Raw genomic sequence first — 17,956 nt, forward strand, 5'->3', positions numbered from 1 at the left:
TTACATATGCTTTAGTAGTAGTCAGCTTTATTCTAAAATAAAGTAGTAGTACATGTTTTGCTCGTTAACTGATGGTGGTAAATCCTATCAGTCTTAATATAACAGCTGTAGTATTTAAGCATACTACTGCAGAGGAATGATTAATTTGGTTAAGTTTTCAAGCCTGTTCAAATTCTAATACTTATTCTTCCATGCTCTTTTATTCCTGTTTAAACATTAAAGCAATCAGGTGAATAATTAAATGAAAACCCTTGACATTTGACTAAAACCTTTTCCTTAATCCTTGCTGGAATTATTTCAAATTCAGCAATCTGCAGGATTTCAGTTAGAAATGTCATTTCCTATGCTGAATGGAAGAAAGCATTAGAAAAAGGTAAACCTTAGAGCAGAATAATAAAGGTAATAATATATAACAAAAACATTACACTATAATGTCTGCTGCCAGAAATACAAAGCAGAACTGTAAAGAATTGCTCAAATTTTTCGTGTTGCAGAACAGAATCTGCTTCACCAAAGCAGAACTCCAGCTACTGAAATGAGAGCAAAGAGCCAAGAGGTGGGGACCAGATAACAAGGCCACATTCTCACACTTCAGACTCCATTCTCATCTCAGTGTACTTTATAGGAGATTTATGCTTGTACCTCCCATTAGCACTAATGGGAACTTTGTATACAAATCGCCCACAGAGAGAGAGAGAGAAACATAGAATAGACCCTTTTGTTTCTTATGATAATTCAGGGTCCACACTAGCAACACTTAGCTAATGTGATTAATACTGATCCTAGTTATCAGAGAAGTGTACCTTAGGATATCATCTTTAACAGCTGCTGCAGAAACAGAATGATTATTGTTGTAGTAGTGTAAATGAATTAATATGTTGCTGATACCCAAATAACATTTCAGTATCCCTTCATTTCTAAGAACATTGTCAACATCTGACTTGTAAGTTTCCAGGCCTGTTAGTGAAGTGCTAAATGTATTTCTTCTAGAAAAAAATAACTATTAAAAGCAAAAATTAATAATAGGAACATTAAACATGCACTTGAAACTTAATTGTGTTATATATGTAAACTGCCTATATGATGATAGCAAAATTGTTTGTTTTCTAAGTTCAACTGTTTAATAGAGCCATCATGCTCATGTGACCAAACATCTTGGGAGCAGCAAGCAGGTATAGCTCCAGAAAAATCAGAGAAAAGGAAATGAACAGTAGTACTGACTTTTAGAAAATTAAAGAAAAATAATCTTGGTGGTTGCCACCCTATAACTCTAGTACTAGCAAAATAACTCTGCACCTGCACAGAGAAACTATAAGCATTCAAGCTCATATTATGCCCATCACAGCCACTAAAGGGGGTTGAGGACACAAAGAAACTACTTCCTCCCTAGAGCACCAGTAAAGGAGGGATCCAAAATTGCGCTGTAGGTGTCAGGGAGCTCCAAACATTGTCTACAACATTAGCAGCCCCAAAGGAGAATGCATCTGTGCACAGCCATGTTCCTGTTAACCCAGCACATCAATAAGCCAGGGCTGCAGGGTAACCCAACATACACCTTTCAAACAGGTGTAGCAAGAGGCAGTGCACACCATGTGCTCCTGAGACCCATGCAGGCATTGGAACTTGTATAGTTGTGAAGATTCCCTGTAGTTTTACCCTACACAGAGCCACACCGAGTTTACCCTCTCACTGTCCTGACAGTACCTAATTCCACAAGGTTTCCTTTATAGGATAACTGAACTATGAGCGATAAGCAGCATGTTTTTGGTAAAGAATACATCTTGTGAGGCAAACTGAAATGCTTTTTTATTGCAGAATTGGAAAATGACAAATGGAGTGGATGTCATGTATTTGAACTGTAATGTGAAAATGGACTGTCTGCAAAATACTTAGTGTAAATACCAAATAAGAAGCAAAATTAGTATTATTGAAGGGGGCATAAATAAGCTTAACAGGGTGAAATATGAAAAGTAACATTCAGATTGTCTCATCAAGATAATCACCCTGACAGTAAGAACTATTCGGCCCAAGGGAAATGATGGAAGCCCTGTGACTTGGGCATTTAAATCTTGAGCATTGGACAAAACACTACTAAATGGAACAACGGGAAGCAATCCTGCATTGGCCTGGAGATGGACAAGATAACCCAGTCTTTTCCATCTCTAATGTCTGCACAGCTATGATTCAGCAAATGATAAGGCTACAGATAGGCAAGGGAACTTATCAAATGTGTTGCGAGAGATTGTAAAGCTACATAATCATGCTATATACTTTCATTGCTACCGAGTTCTGTGTTTAATCATAAAGCTATATATGTCTAATTATAATCCTAGACATCTTTATTCATTTTTAGCGCACTACTTTTATTCTGTGATTCCATGTGTTTCATGCAAACGTGTGTAATGAAATTGCATTAGCACTAGTTATACTTAGTACTAAAACTTTAGATTGTGGTGTTTGTGCTTACTTAAATGTTTGTAATAGAGAAAATAGTCTTAACATCAGTGCATCATTTTTTTTAAAAAGTTATACATTTGAATTATTAACTGTTAGTGAAAGACAATTAAAAAGAGTAACTTTGCACATAAGATTATTTTGTTACCTTAGATACTTCTCATAAGAAATGTAACTGATTTTTTTTTCTGTTTTGATACATAGTTGATTTGATGCCCAGTTGGAAGATTAAATATATGAAAGCTTTCCTGTGCTGAGGCAGCAGTGGCTGTCTGTTGCAACTTGTTTCAAAAGACCCATAAAAGAGAACTGATCTTAGCTTGAAAAATGGAATTGTTCATAGATTCTGTGCGCTGTTTATGCATTTTTACATTCCTTAACTCCTTTTAAATGCAAGCAATAGAGTGAAATTGGCAGCTTCCTCTAACTAAACTAGCACCTATTGTTTTAGGCACTACAAGTTAATTTTTAAATAAAAAGAAAACTTTTCAAATTAAAATGGTCTGATTGTGCATTTGGCGATGCAAGGTCAGATTTTTAAAGTTAAGCACACATAAACATTTGCATTTGTTCAACTTACATGCACAAATACCTGATGTGAATGCACATGCATAGTCAGACACACAACTAGCCCACTGCATGCATAATTATCTGACTTGCATGCACATAATGTACAGTATGTTATATCTGCATGTATAAGAAGCAAATAAATATTTGCATGCAATTGACTTTGAAAATGTGGCCTACAGTTTTTAATGTGAGAAACTCTATACAACTGAATGAAAGATCACTGGTTTTTTTTTTTTTTTTTTTGGTTCTGTCTGTTTTTATTTGAGCATATTTTTAGTTTATTAAACTTTCACTTTGGAACCTGCTAAAGCTAATAAATATTTAATATGGGCCTAATCCTGAGATCCCTACTCCACTTTTTCTCAGTTCTGTCCCAAACAAATACCCAATGAAATTAAAGTTTACCTAAGTAAACACAGGTTAAAGACCTGAGAACTTGGCCTTGTGAAAATGAGAAAATAATATGAAATGTTATGAGAAAAGACCATGCAAGTAAATATTACAATGCACTTGATGGGGTTGAATGTTTTCCATTTCCAGCTCCTAGTGAAAAGCCTAGAAATGTGAATGTAAAAATCTTATCATCTTCTGAAATCTCCGTTTCCTGGGAGCATGTTTTTGAGCAATCTGTTGAAGGATATCAGGTGAGTTCAGAAGTGACACTTATAAATATTTTCACATTCATTTAAATACAGTAATTGATTATGCACAGGCAATACCCACTGTCACATTCTAACTCTTAATGCTCAGCATTAATTTGCTGTACAAATTTGATTCTCTACCTATTAGATGTTTCATATAATGTATAATTTTTTGATACTAAAATGTAAGACTTTTGGTCAGATACCCCTACTTGTGTAAGTTGAGATAGTTCCACAGAAATCTTCAGAACTCCATAGAAGAACTTTTCCAGTTTATACCAGTAGAGGATCTGGCCCATAAATGTCTCAAAATATGTTCAGAATAAGTTTGGGGTGTAAACATTCGCTGTACACTGTAATGTCTTTGTCAGTGCAGAAACAGACTTGTAAGTATCTAATGGGCCACTACATTATCAAATGATCAGGTATAGTAATTATTTTTGAAATATCCCCAACAGAATTTATAGTAACTTGGAAACAGAGGCTGCAGCCTGAATATAGTCAGTAGAAGATGCAGAATCCTGGGATTTTAATGTGCAGGGTGGAACAGGATTTGAGGGAGTCTGTCTGCATCTTCTGCTTGCCATCCAGCATTGGTGCACCCTAGCAAGAAGGAATGATTTGGAAGCAAGGTAGGGCTACTGGGTCCACAACAACTCAAATCCACAAGTGAAACCTTCTCTTACTCTCCTGCAAAAAAAGAGCGCAGCAGCTAGAGAGCTGCTGTGATCAAACAGATGCGGAAGTTGTCATGGAGCAGCCCAGCAGAGAGTGGGTTTCTTCCTGCACATATGCAGTAGCCACAGCATACAGTCCGTTTATGTCAGCGGTGCTCTGAGAAAAGGATTTGGGTCTTGCTAAGTTAATGACTTGCTTTGCAATTTTAATTCTCCGACATATGATATTTACCTGTAAAAAGAGCATGTGCAAATGCAGAATAGCCTCATAGAATGCATCAATTAGAGGTGTCAGTTGCCCTGTGAATCCCAGTGGGGTGTTAATTCCAAGATTCGCTGCTCTGGGGGGAGCTCATCAACATTGCCCCAGCAGAGGATTCTCTTTGTGTCCCAGCCTACCTACCCAAGCAGATGTACATCATCTGTTGGGGTGAATGTGGGTGGCCTCTTCTGCTGCTCGTGTTGGGAGAAGGGGGTATTATCCTACTGGGGAGGGGAGGAGGACCCTTTGCCACTGTCAGTAAAGGGTAGCAGTGGAGCTTCAGCACGGGGGCAGGACCACATGACAGAGCTACAGGGAGGTCTGTGTCCTGGACTGTCTTAATCCAAGCCTGGAAGGGGTGCTAATTTGATCAAAGTAAAGTTGTTTAAAAACTGGAATGCATACTCTCGGGTTTTATTTATTTATTTATTTGCATTATTGTCCATTTCTAACACAATTTATAAAAATACCTAGTTAAATCAGAATACTGTCTCCTTTTCATTTTAATCCTACACATTGCCTGAAAAAAAGCTCTCTCAGGACATAACTGGCAACATGTATTCGAGAGCCGAAGAGTTGGGGATACTGAGAGAAAAGTAGTTGAAGGCATTTTACCTGTGATACTAGCCTTTTCACACCGTGAGGAGTCAGGTTTTCTTGACACTAATGCAGGCTCTCATGACTACTGCACTAGCAGTGATGAGTGTGAACTGATAAATTTTGCCATTACTGAGGTGTGTCCTCAGCTCACACCTAAATGAAAGATAAAATATGAACTATCTCCCTCCATACAGAGAAGGTAAGATTTATGAGTGCTTGTCAAGTAATCTTGAAAAAAAGGGCTGCTCAGTACATGCAGTTCTAGTGGGTATATATATTTCCTGCTTCTTACATGTAGTAAATATATTGTTTGGCTTTTATTATACAGGTTTATGGTAATAAAACTGTTTTGTGGGTTGTTTTTTTTAACTAGGTACTAAGTCTCCTCACTAATATCAATAAAGTAAATGAAATGAGTAAAATAAAATTGGATTTTGGAGCTTTAGTCATCTTTCTTGGAAGTGACATAGATAAATATGAAAGATTTGGTTGCAAATTCCATGATTCTAGTACAGGGGTAGGCAACCTATGGCACGCATACCGAAGGCGGCACACGAGCTGATTTGCAGTGGCATTCACACTGCCCAGGTCCTGGCCACCGGTCCGGGGGCCTCTGCATTTTAATTTAATTTTAAATGAAGCTTCTTAAACATTTTAAAAACCTTATTTACTTTACATACAACAATAGTTTAGTTATATATTATAGACTTATAGAAAGAGACCTTCTAAAAATGTTGAAATGTATTACTGGCACACAAAACCTTAAATTAGAGTGAATAAATGAAGACTCAGCACACCACTTCTGAAAGGTTGCCGACCCCTGGTCTAGTACTTAAGCTTTATTGCTGCTTTATTTTGTAGCATACTTTGTGTTGTACAACTGGTCACCATAAAATGTTTGTCCTGTTATGATAAAGAACAGTTCTTTAACTTTTTTCATGTCAAACTCACACAAGGATCATACAGGACTTCTTTCTTGATCATTGTAATAATATCTCTCCCATGCTTATAAAGGGTTAGATACTCTGCTGTGCAGTATCATCGGGGCACACCAGAGGCACGGGACCACAAGGGAGTTAAGGGTGTTTTCCTGAATCTAGGGATTTGCAGTCTGTGCTAATCTATGATTGCATGTGATGGCCCCCATTGGGCCAGAGATTATCAGACAACCCCCTCCTCAGTCTTGGCTCAACCTTTCCAGTGAGAGCTGGAGTTGGGTCGGCACAAAACTAGCAGTGCCTTCTGGAGATTCCGTCACTCTGGGGATTTCTACATGGATAGTCCAGGACACCACAAAAAAGAAGGAACTGAGCCCAAAATTTGACCCAAAATCTTTTAATGAAAAAATTCAGTTTGTGATGCAAATGTAATGAACAGACTGGGCAACTGAACAAGCTGGTGGCAATGAGGGATGTAATTTTGCATATTACTTTCATTGACCCAGAGTACAGGATGACCAGGGAAGAGGAAAAAGAGTAGCGATCAAGTGCTCCATAGACCTTTAAAGTATTTGAAGTATACTTCAAGAGTCCCAGGGATTTTGTAAAGGTGGCAGTGTTAGTGTCTCAGCACTCAATGGAATAATTCATAGTTTCCAAAAATAATTATCATGACCCAGATATATAGTCATGTTTGCATCCTAAGTAGATAGGTAGAGAAAAGCTGTACAGATGTCTGAGTTTAATACATACAAATCACATTGTCACAGTGGTTAAATCTAAGTCATTTGAACCAAGATTCAATGTATTTGGGATTTAGGTTAATTTAATTTTTAAATGATCTTATTCCTGCAAGGGATTTAATTCGCATCTCAATGGAGTGACTTAAAGTTTAATTCCATTTTCTCACTCAAATTTTTTAACAGCTCTGTATAACTTATTTTATTATCCACCTAGTTGTAAAGCATGTAGATGAATTGGAAGAATATAGAAAGTTTTATAACTAACAAACATTTGACCACCTACTACTTCACAGATGTCACTTTGCTGCAGACTCAGGCCCATTTGGAACTTCATGGCAGAAATGAAGAGAGTGCTCAGATCCCCTTGTTCCAATTGCACAGGCCCCAACTTAAGCCAAAGGAGAAATACCTCAAGCTGTCAATAGCATAGGGCACACAGTTGAGGAGTTGTGGTTCTATCCCAGGGGCAGGCAAACTTTTTGGCCTGAGGTCCGCATCGGGTTTCGTAAATTATATGGAGGGCTGGTTAGGGGAGAGGGTCGTGGCCCAGCCCCCACCTCCTATCTGCCCCCCCCCGGGACTCCTGCCCCATCCACCCCCCCCTGTTCCCTGATGGCCTCTCTGGGACCCCTACCCAGCCACACACACCTGCTCCCTGTCCCCTGACCACCCCCGGACCTCCGCCACCCCATCCAACCCCTCCTCGCATTCCTGACCCCTCCCTGGGACCCCAGCCCTATCCAACCACCCCTTCTCCCTGTCCCCTGACTACCCCCGGAACCATTGCCCCTGACTGCCCCCTGCCGCCCCATCCAACCCCCTCTCCTTCCTGACTGTCCCCCCCAGGGCCCCTGCCCCCATTCAACTCCCTGTTCTCCCCCCCGACTACTCCAACCCCTAGCCACACCCTTGCCCCCTGACCACCACTCCCCTGCCCTCTATCCAACCCCCCCCCCGCTCCCTGCCCCCCTTACCGCGCTGTCTGGAGCACCAGTGGCTGGCGGCACTACAGCTGTGCCACCCAGCTGGGCCATGCCGCCGCCGCCACCACGCAGCACAGAGCAACGGGTCAGGCCAGGTCAGGAGCTCACAGCCCCAAGGCCGCCCACAAGGGGGGCAAGTGGGGCAATTTGCCCCGGGCCCTGCAGGAGCCCCGCGAGCCCTGGCCGAGAATCCCTTCCCTGGCTACTCACCCGGCGGTGGTCCGGGTCTTCCTCGGCACTTCGGTGGCGGGTCCTTCAATGCGAGTGAAGGACCCGCTGCCGCCGCAGACTCAGAGCGCCGCCCGGTGAATACAAGCGCCGCAGTGGCTGGCGCCTTTTTTTATGTCCGCTCCCCCGCTTTGCCCCAGGCCCCCTGAATCCTCTGGGCGTCCCTGCACAGGTCTGCCGCCCAGTGCATTGCACCAGCGGCGGAGCGAGCGAGCTGAGGCTGCGGGGGAGGGGGGACAGCAGGGGAGGAGCCGGGGGCTAGCCTCCCGGGCCAGGAGCTCGGGGGCTGGGAAGGACGGTCCCGCATGCCGGATGTGGCCCACGGGCCATAGTTTGCCCACTTCTGTTCTATCCAGTAGAAGGCAGAGGCCCATATACAACAATTCATTACAGTATTATGGAATCAAAATACTACTCTGAGACTAAGCAACTATTTAGAAAGATATTTGATTATCTATACCAGAGAGAATCTCTGAGAGATGCATATTGTTTCTCCACATTGTAATAATACCTCAGTAAGGAAAAAGCCTGGATATTTAAAAGATTGACATAGAAGTAATTTTAGTTCATATTTTAATAAAAATAAGACAATTATACAGGCTTGTTATTTTAAAGCCTAAACGTGAACATTTTCTCTCCAGTATTTAAGCACCACAAAAATCTGTTTTTTTCTGTAGAAGCATGGAAATATATGAATACCTTGGTGCCCTTTGCAAGGGATTCCTACGCCAAGAGCTCTGGCTTTGTCTAGGTAGAGTGCTGAAGTGACCTGGATCTGAGTTGGGTTACTAAGGCTTCCAGCTTCTCCCGAATTCTCAGCCCTCCTTTTCATTGCTCACTTCACAACACATGCTTCTCAAACAGAATCATCATAAAACTGAGCTTAAACTAATGCTGTTCTGTCAAATATCCAGCAAATGTTACCAGCAAGCATCATCACTAACCCCAGCCTTTCGTCGACTTTAGTTCTTGCCTCCAAAGAACAGGGAGCCTCATTGGGCCCAGTCAGTGAAACTGTTCTACAAATGTCATGCATAGATCTCCCAGATGGCAACACACAACATTTCCTCCAAGTCCTGATTTATTTCCCAAAAGAATGTATTGACATTGTGTGTATATTTCATCCTAAATGTATTTCAAGAAAATTCTAAGTGGTGTCTGCTTCTGGACTAAATTTCCAAAACTCTGTGCAGCATGTTCATTTCTATAATCAGAAAAATACATGTGCTTGCATGCTGTAAACCATGTTTAAAGCGGGAGCCAATTTGGTCAGCGTATGCATGTGCAATTATATCTATATTGTGAAAGAGTTGGTAGAGCCATGATGGTAATCATATGGTTATAATGATCATAGTATGGACAGCTTGTATTATTGCTATTGACGGGCAAACTTATGTAAGCATTGACAATAGACTTTGATGTGTAAATTAAATTAGGAAAGCCTCGGTTCAATTATTTTGGCTGCTAAAATGCCCCTCTAGGCATTTGAATTAGAAGGGAAACCCTTCTACTGTCTCACCACTCATTCAGCTACAGTGCATACCTGGGGGTAGAAGAAAGTCATAGTTTTATTAAACGGTTTAACTTAAACACTTAAGAGAAACATCAAGCCTTGCCAAACAGCAAGTTATACCATAATTTGTGAGTGGGAGAGCGACAGCGGTAGGAGCTGGAGAAACAAGCCAACGCAACCTCTCCCAACACATTTTTGGAGTCTCCTTAAAGTGAAATATCTAGGGAACAAAACTAATGCCACTTGAAAAGAAGACTAAGCCAAATGTGGCTTGACAGCAAAATAAGGGTGCTTATGTTATCAGAATATGCTACATCAGTTCTGTTTGAGGCCTCCTAGATTATAAAGCTAGAAAGGATGATTGTGACCTAGTCTGCCATATTGTATAACACAGGCCATGGGACTTCCCAGAATTAATTCCTGTTTGAACCAGAGAACAGCTTTTAGAAAAACTTCCTATCTTGATTTAAAAAATTCCAGGAATGCAAAATTCACCACAACCTCTGGGAAGTTGTTCCAGTGGTTAAGTACCCTCACTATTTAAAATGTGCACCTTATTTGTAATTTGAATTTGTCTAGTTTCAACTTCCAGCCATTGGATCTAGTTATACCTTTGTCTGCTAGATTGAAGACCCTCCAAGGAAAGGTTTACCTAAAGGATGAAATAGTTAAGTAATAACATTAACCTCTTTCTTAAAGGAAGGCTTAAAAGGGCTCCGTTGTAGTGTCCTCTAAAATAATTTAGAAGGAAGGTGGGAGCAGAAGAAAAATGCACAGACTAAAAGTACTTGAAAAACAAAATGCTATGGACCTCGTCCTCCACAGCTTGTGCCTTGTGTAGTTGCTTACACCTGTGCAAACTGTGCTACCAATTGATACTGATAATGTTTTACTCTCATGTAACACAGTTGTGAATGATTCTACAAGGCAGTGGTGATTCAGACCCTATGTAGTATCACCAAAAATCATTTCATAATGGCCAGGATTTGTAATAAGTGGGTACCTTATATTTCCTTCCTAAATATGTGTTTTGGTGCTTAAATAAATGACCGCCTAAGTTCAGAGGAAGCTGCTGGGTGATCAGCACTTTAGAAAATCAAGTCAACTTATTCAGTTGCCTACGTATCGACTCAGGAGGCTAGTCATAGGCATCCATTTTTGAAAATCACAGATAATGTATCTTTAATAGAGTCGTCCAGGCTATTTTGTGTAGATATGTATGAGACAAAAACACGTTAGGATGTTTTTTAAAAGTACTGTTGCTAACACCGCTAAACACAACTTGTTTTGGTCCGCTAATAGCCTCAGGGAATACCTACAAAGACTAGGGGGAGCATCCCCTGAGAGGGGCACTGAAGAAACCATCATAGGCAGATGGAGAACCAGGAGAGGGCAGTATCTTGCAAGCTTAATGAGGATAGGGTGCTAAGTAGGAGAGGGTGATTGACAGAATCAAAGAAGTTGGTAGGTCAAGGAGAATGAAGATGAAGTAGAGGCCCTGAGATGAAGAGGCCATTAGAGTAATTGGGAAGATGTGAGCGTTTGCATATGTGTCCGAATTCTACTGAGAATTGTTTTAGTAGAGTGGAAATATTGGAAGGGATCCAAGACAGAGCTCAAGGAGAGGAAGTGAGTGCATTGGTTTTAGACTGCACATTCAATGAGTTTACAGGTAGAAAGGAGAGGAAAGAGATTGGGTGGAAGAGGATATAAATCCTGCTCCCTTGCTAATAAAAATGTCTGTCAACTCAGTGATGACCCAGTATTAAATCCCTGAGTTGCCCCCTGACATTGGCATTAATGGACGGTCTGAATATATTTCTCAAATGTGTAATTTAAGTTGATATTAAAAAAAAGAGAGCAGAGGAGAATTTTGAGGGGAAGGAGAAGAGGGAAATACGGAACCTATACAACGTAGGTTGTGGAGTGCTTGTCAGTGTTTTCCCCCATGGTCATATGTGGTTTAATAGTGATTAATGGTATTTGGGGGGAGAGTGAAATAAAAGATAATAATGCACAATATATTTAAAGAGAGGGGAAATTATAACAATTTATAAACTCTCTTAAACATTAAATATTATAGAAAAGTCACTGTTAAATATTAAGTTTAAAAACACATACAATATTGCACACTTCTTTAGTCTAACAGTTTAAGCTTCATTACTTAGCTAAAGCACCTCCTAAAAGACAAGAGCAGATTAAAAAAAAAAGTAAATTCTGATAACAAGTCAGTTTATTAAGTATGTGATAGTGCTTTGATGTCTAAGTTCAATGCATGTTCAGTCTGTTAAACACAGTTCCCAGAGGAATGAGCAGGAAATGGATATCAGGTTGGGTGTTGTAGATCCCTTTTGTTTTTTATACCTTGTTACTGTGCTGTCAAACTGCTTTGTCAATTGCTTATTATAACCTTTAAATCGTGGAAACAAAAATACTGGCTGAATGTGATAAAAGTTATAGTGGATAATAAATTTTAGTAAAAGTGTTTTGAGCAGCATCTTTCATAAAGTAAGAAGGGTTTGTCCAGCTTGGTCTGGATAGGGCATACTGTATGTGGGGAATGAGAGCAGAATGAAAAATATGAATGATTTGCTTTTGTAGGGAATGTATTAGCTAGGATGCCATGAAGTAGGAAGTGGAGTGTACTGTACAACTTAGTCAAAGGTGTCTGCATTACAGAGTACATTGTGACCTAGAAAATGATATTAAAGTTGAGCATAAAATTTTCAAGTATAAAAGAGCAACAGCAAGATAGCCCTGTTCTAGTAAGGCCCAATCCTGCACCCAATTAAGTCGATCACAAAACTCCCATTGGATTAATCAGGTTCATTAGTGCAAAAGTTTCCACGTCAAATCTGAAGTATTTTCTGTTTCTTGATATGATCCTATCACTTGGATTAATATAAGGAGCAGTAATTAGCCAGAAACAGCCTTTATTGTTTTAGAATTATTCTGTCCTCCAGTCTAAAGTTTCTGTAACATTTCAATATCATTAATTACACCAAATTATTACTCAATCCAACTGTGTACAGATTCGTTACTGGACGGTTCATGATAAAGAAGCAGCTGCACAGCGGGTGCTAGTGAGCAATCAGGACTACTCAACCAAACTGGAAAATTTGAAACCTAGTACCCGGTACCACGTAGATGTTTCCGCCTACAATAGTGCAGGGTATGGACCACCCAGTGCTGCTGTTGATATCATTACAAGAAAAGCACGTAAGTAAAGGAGCTCTGGATTTATTTCTAAAGTTCTGCACTTCATTACTATTCGTTTGTACTTTGCATGTACTAATACTATAACTACTGGGTCTAACACCATACTGTGACAAAGTGGGAATGTTCTTAATGTTTTTTCTGAATACTGTGTGCCTGTGTCAGTTTTCCCGATGCATTACTCAAGTGTCTAGTGGTGGGATAAGGGTGTTTGATCGTTGCAGAGACCCCTAGAGGGCAGGTGTGACTGCTGACTGGGTTCAGAGAATGGCTGACACTATGTAGCCTGGCAACTGATGGCCGGGCCCCCCCCTCTGCAAGAATGAGCCAGAGGTATTGGTGCTGACCAGGTGTCCTGCTTGCCCGGGAAAGAACCAAAGGACGGAGGAGGGGCAACAGGCGTGTCTCAGGCTGGGCTGCTGGAAGCTGGGCGGTCTCCTGGCTGGAGTCTCAGCGGGGAGGGTCAGGGCCTTGGAGCTTGGGTTCCCCTCCCACCAAGATGGGCTTTGCTGAAAGCTCTTGATTTCTGTGCTAACAAGGTCTGTTCTATGCTGTGTTCCTGTCACCTAATAAACCCTTCTGTTTTACAATGCTGGCTGTGAGTCACTGCTGACTGCGAAGTTGGGGTGCCTGGCCCTTTGGAGGCATATAACACTTCCCCTGGTGTCCCATCCAGGTGGACTTGCTGCGGGGAGCTCATGGTGTGAACAGGTGTGCTGGACTCTGAGGTCAAACCTAGGAAGCACCGAAGCTGAGCAGGCTTCTTGCCCTGGTGACAGCGTGCCCTAAGGGGAGATACACTGCATCAGAGTTCTGCTTGACTTCATTCAGAGTTGTTCCAGAGCACCGGGACAGGGGGCTAAATTGTGGCACTAACACAAGCCCCTTGTATGGGGCAGCAAGTAGTTGTGGAGGTGTGGCTCTGAAGAGGCTAATCTCCACTCATCACTGCCATTTCAACTTGGAAATCTGGCACAGTGGAGTAAGGGACATCTCTGCAGCCAGGCAGGGCAGGCCAGGATCTGGTCCAAGAGGAATGTAGGCTTGGGTCCATAGGTTATAGCCCCAAGCAAAGATTTTCACAGAACTTGTGGCACTTCAGTGTTTTGCTCCCTAGCTGGAGATACCTTAAAAGGGGGCTGATTTTCAGAATGTGCTGAGCACCCACCCTTTAAAAATCAGGCCTCTTTAAAGTGGCTCAGTTTGGGCACCCAGAATCACTAGTCACTTTTGAAATCCTGTATGCGACAGAATTAACTAATTAAATAATAATGAAGCCATGAGTGATATTGAATTAAGGACTGTGTTATAAATGTGCTTGGATGGCCTAAAAAATGTATGAGAGTAACATATGCTTTGTCAATAAGGTAAGCAGTATACTATCTGACTCAGACCTGCAGGGAGCTTATGTTTGGATAAGAAGATTCCATTTTACATGGCTACTATTCTAACTATAATTACACTTTGTGCAGGAAGGCACTCTGATTACCACAGATAAATTCTATAGAGATGCTTTTATATAATTTTTTAAAGATTTAAATTCAGTGAATAAGTATAATTAAGCTAAATTCTGGGAGGTTCTGGACATAGATGCCTGCAAGGAAACACAAGCCCAGTTCCACAGAAAGGGATAGAAATTGGCCCCGTCTGTTCTGGCAACACACAAATGCCAAACCCACAGGGAGCCCATTGCACAAGCCATGCAAAAATGCATAGGTGGAGCCATAGAACTGCATTCCAGGAGAGAGACTGGCCCATATTCACAGAAAGGCCAGCCATAATCTTCCTTTTTAGAAGGCTCATTCAAATGTAAATGAAGGTTTGTGAAGCATCATTGTTTCTGCACACAAAATTGTATGTTTATTTTTCAGCTCCAAGCCAACGTCCCAGAATTATCAGTACAGTCAGGTCTGGTTCAAGGTACATCATCACCTGGGACCATGTGACGCCAATGTCAAATGAATCTGCTGTTCAAGGATACAAAGTATGATCTATAAAAATCGTTTCTATCTTTCATATCCTGCACACAGTATATCTTATTGTCAATATTGCTACCTACTCTGGCTCTAATGTGCTTGCATCCTTAGTTTAGACCATGGGTTCACAATCTAGAGGTCACAACTCCCCTGTCCCCCAATGGTTTTGGAGGAGGGTTATGGCCATCCTTCTTTTTTTATGGTGAGATGGGAAGGAGGCTAAAATGTTATGTTATAATGTGGGTCAAAGTATGGAAAAGGCTGAGAATCACCACTTTAGACATACAACAGAATTGATTGCTCCCACAGTGACATGTCTCCCACAGCATACGTTCAACAAATTATACTTTTATATTTTTTCCCCTTTTCCCAGCATGAATTACTTCCAGCCTATTGTTCCCATCCTCCCCCTGAGAATTACAACCTCCAGAATACCTGGAGTTATAGATCAAAGACACTAATAGAACCAGTCTATCTAAAGCTGTCCTTAAAGGGACAGCATATCATGGTACATGCAAGTACAGTGCAAGCATATCTGTAAATTATAGGAAGATGGTTAGTTATAGCTATCAATATGCTGAAACCATTAAAAACAGGCTATTTAGTGTTGTTGTTTACTTGGCAGTAATATAGCTAGAGTGCTACACAAGTTTTTGTTTGATGGATTGAGTTACTTCCTGTGAATCATTGAAAATGAGTAGAGATCTTTTCCATATGTCTCATAAGTCACATGCTAACTTCACACTTAATTTGCCAGCTCTGAAACATATTAATAAAAAGAAAAACTGTGCTACTTTCTGAGGACATTGTTAAATCATTTATGCTCTAGTATATGGTAAGATGTATGGTATGTTTTTGTTTTGTTTGCTGAGCTTGAAAGTATTATCCTCAATCATTCTTAACTTGAACCCATATGGAAAATTTATCTATCAAGGAGATGGTATTGTTTTACCATTTGTTAGAAATAAAAGAGGAAATATCTGCTCTCTCCAAGCTCCTTTACATTATAGCAAGCTGCAAAGCAATATATTTTATTCAGTTTTGATCTAAAATTAAGCATGTACATGTAAAATTAGCATTTGTTAATCAAACTTGTTAATCAAAACTGGAAGGATGTAACTGTGGTATCAGCTGCAACATGTCATTTCAATAACTGTACTTGTTTATGGCTTTGCAAGGTGCTGTATAGACCAGATGGCCAACATGAGGGCACATTGTATTCAACTGGCACACATTCAATAGAGTTGCCAGTCCCCAGAGATGGTGAATATATCGTTGAGGTTCGAGCACACAGTGAAGGAGGAGATGGAGAAGTAGCTCAAATAAAAATTTCAGGTAGGCATTTTTTTTCATATTGGGAATATATGGCTAGATGAAGTCATAGACCAGCAAATGCATGCCATTCCTGATGAGAAGAACCTGGGGTAAAACTCTGTCTCTTTATCTCTCTGTGTCTTTCTGTCTCTCCAATCTTTGTATATCTGGGGTACCAATTACCATAGTACGGGGTAGGCAACCTATGGCACGCGTGCCGAAGGCGGCACATGAGCTGATTTTCAGTGGCACTCCCGCTGCCTGGATCCTGGCCACCGGTCCGGGGGGCTCTGCATTTTAATTTAATTGAAGCTTCTTAAACATTTTAAAAACCTTATTTACTTTACATACAACAATAGTTTAGTTATATATTATAGACTTATAGAAAGAGATCTTCTAAAAATGTTTAAATGTATTACTGGCACGCAAAACCTTAAATCAGAGTGAATAAATGAAGACGTGGCACACCACTTCTGAAAGGTTGCCAACCCCTTCCATAGTATGTAGTAAATGCTATTTCAGAATAAGCATAAATGTCATGAAATTGGATGCTGGTGCTGCCATTTTAAGGTCCAGACACTTACATTTGATTCTTGGTTATTTTTTTTAAACTTGAGGAGGAGAAAGGTGACGACTGTGAGCTTTATGCCTACCCCTTAGCGCACACCCTGTGTAGCCATTGGTACTACTTTGCAGCAACAGCATTATAAAGGCCATCCAAAAAGGGAGCGCTAGGGTGTCTTCATAGAGTTTTACAGATTAAGGTGAGAAGTGACCATTAGATCATCTAGTCTGACCTCCTGTATATCACAGGTCATTAAATTTCACCCAATTACTCCTATAACCGAGCCCAACAACGTGCGTTTAACTAAGTGTATCTCCCAGAAAAGCATTCAGACTTCATCTGAAGACATTAAGAGATGGAGCACCCACCGCTTCCTTTGGTAGTTTGGGTCATTGTTTAATCAGTGTTAAAATTTTGTATCTAATTTGAATTTGTCTTGCTTCAGCTTCCAGTCATTGGTTCTTGTTATGTCTTTCTCCCCTACGTTAAAAAACCTTTTATTACCCAGTGTTTTCTTCCCATTGTTATTTGTACACTGGAATCAAGTCAATTTTTTTTTTTGATAAACTGAACAGATTGAGCTCTCTAATTCTCTCCAGTAAGACTTTTCTTCAGCCCTAGTATCATTTTCCTGTCTCTTTTCTGCACCCTCTCCAGATTTTCAGCATCCTTATTAAAAATGTGGACACCATAACTGTATGTAGTAGTCCAGCATGAGTTTCAACAGAGTGGTATAGAGGTAAATCACCTCCCTACTCTTACTCACTACACCCCTGCTTATACATTCAAGGATCTCATTAGTCCCATTTGTCACACTGGGAGCAAATGTTCATCTGCTTGTCCAGTGTGACCCCTAAATCCTATTTAGAGTTGTGCTCTGTCCCCTAAATGCTTTCCAGGATACATGCCCCCATTCTGTAGGTGTGGCCTGCACTCCTTGTTCCTAGATGGATGACTTTCTAACTGGCTATATTAAAACACACTTTTCTTTGAATGGGCCTATCCTCCCAAGCGATTCAGTTTGCTCTACTGTCCTAGTCATTGTTTACCACTCCACCAATCTTTGTGTTATCTGTAAATGTTATCAGCAAGTGATTTTATATTTACTTCCAGATCATTGGTGAACATATTGAATAGTATCAGGCTTAGTACCAATGCCTGTGAAGCCCCCTCGAGAAACTTACCCATTTGATGATGATTCCTCCTTGACAACTGTTTTTTGGCATATTGGTCAGCCAGTCAGTTTTTAATCCATGTACTGTATGGTAATTTCAAA

At 40.6% G+C, this 17,956-nt stretch overlaps 1 protein-coding gene across 3 annotated transcripts in view; it reads left to right on the forward strand.

The window, feature by feature from the left end:
• The window catches only part of CNTN1 (contactin 1), a 430,834-nt gene that overhangs the window by 361,525 nt on the left and 51,353 nt on the right, over window positions 1-17,956 (forward strand). Inside the window, exons 20-23 of one of the 3 annotated variants that reach the window (XM_054024415.1) lie at window positions 3,565-3,668; window positions 12,642-12,828; window positions 14,697-14,809; window positions 15,980-16,136. In XM_054024415.1, coding sequence (XP_053880390.1) covers window positions 3,565-3,668; window positions 12,642-12,828; window positions 14,697-14,809; window positions 15,980-16,136 — 561 coding nt within the window. Of the gene's footprint in view, window positions 1-1,815; window positions 2,634-2,658; window positions 3,234-3,564; window positions 3,669-12,641; window positions 12,829-14,696; window positions 14,810-15,979; window positions 16,137-17,956 lie in introns of those variants that run through there. The other 2 variants (XM_054024420.1, XM_054024428.1) reach the window with 2 other exon arrangements.

Source organism: Malaclemys terrapin, chromosome 1 (genome assembly GCF_027887155.1).
Source record: "Malaclemys terrapin pileata isolate rMalTer1 chromosome 1, rMalTer1.hap1, whole genome shotgun sequence".
NCBI classification, from domain to species: domain Eukaryota; kingdom Metazoa; phylum Chordata; order Testudines; family Emydidae; genus Malaclemys; species Malaclemys terrapin.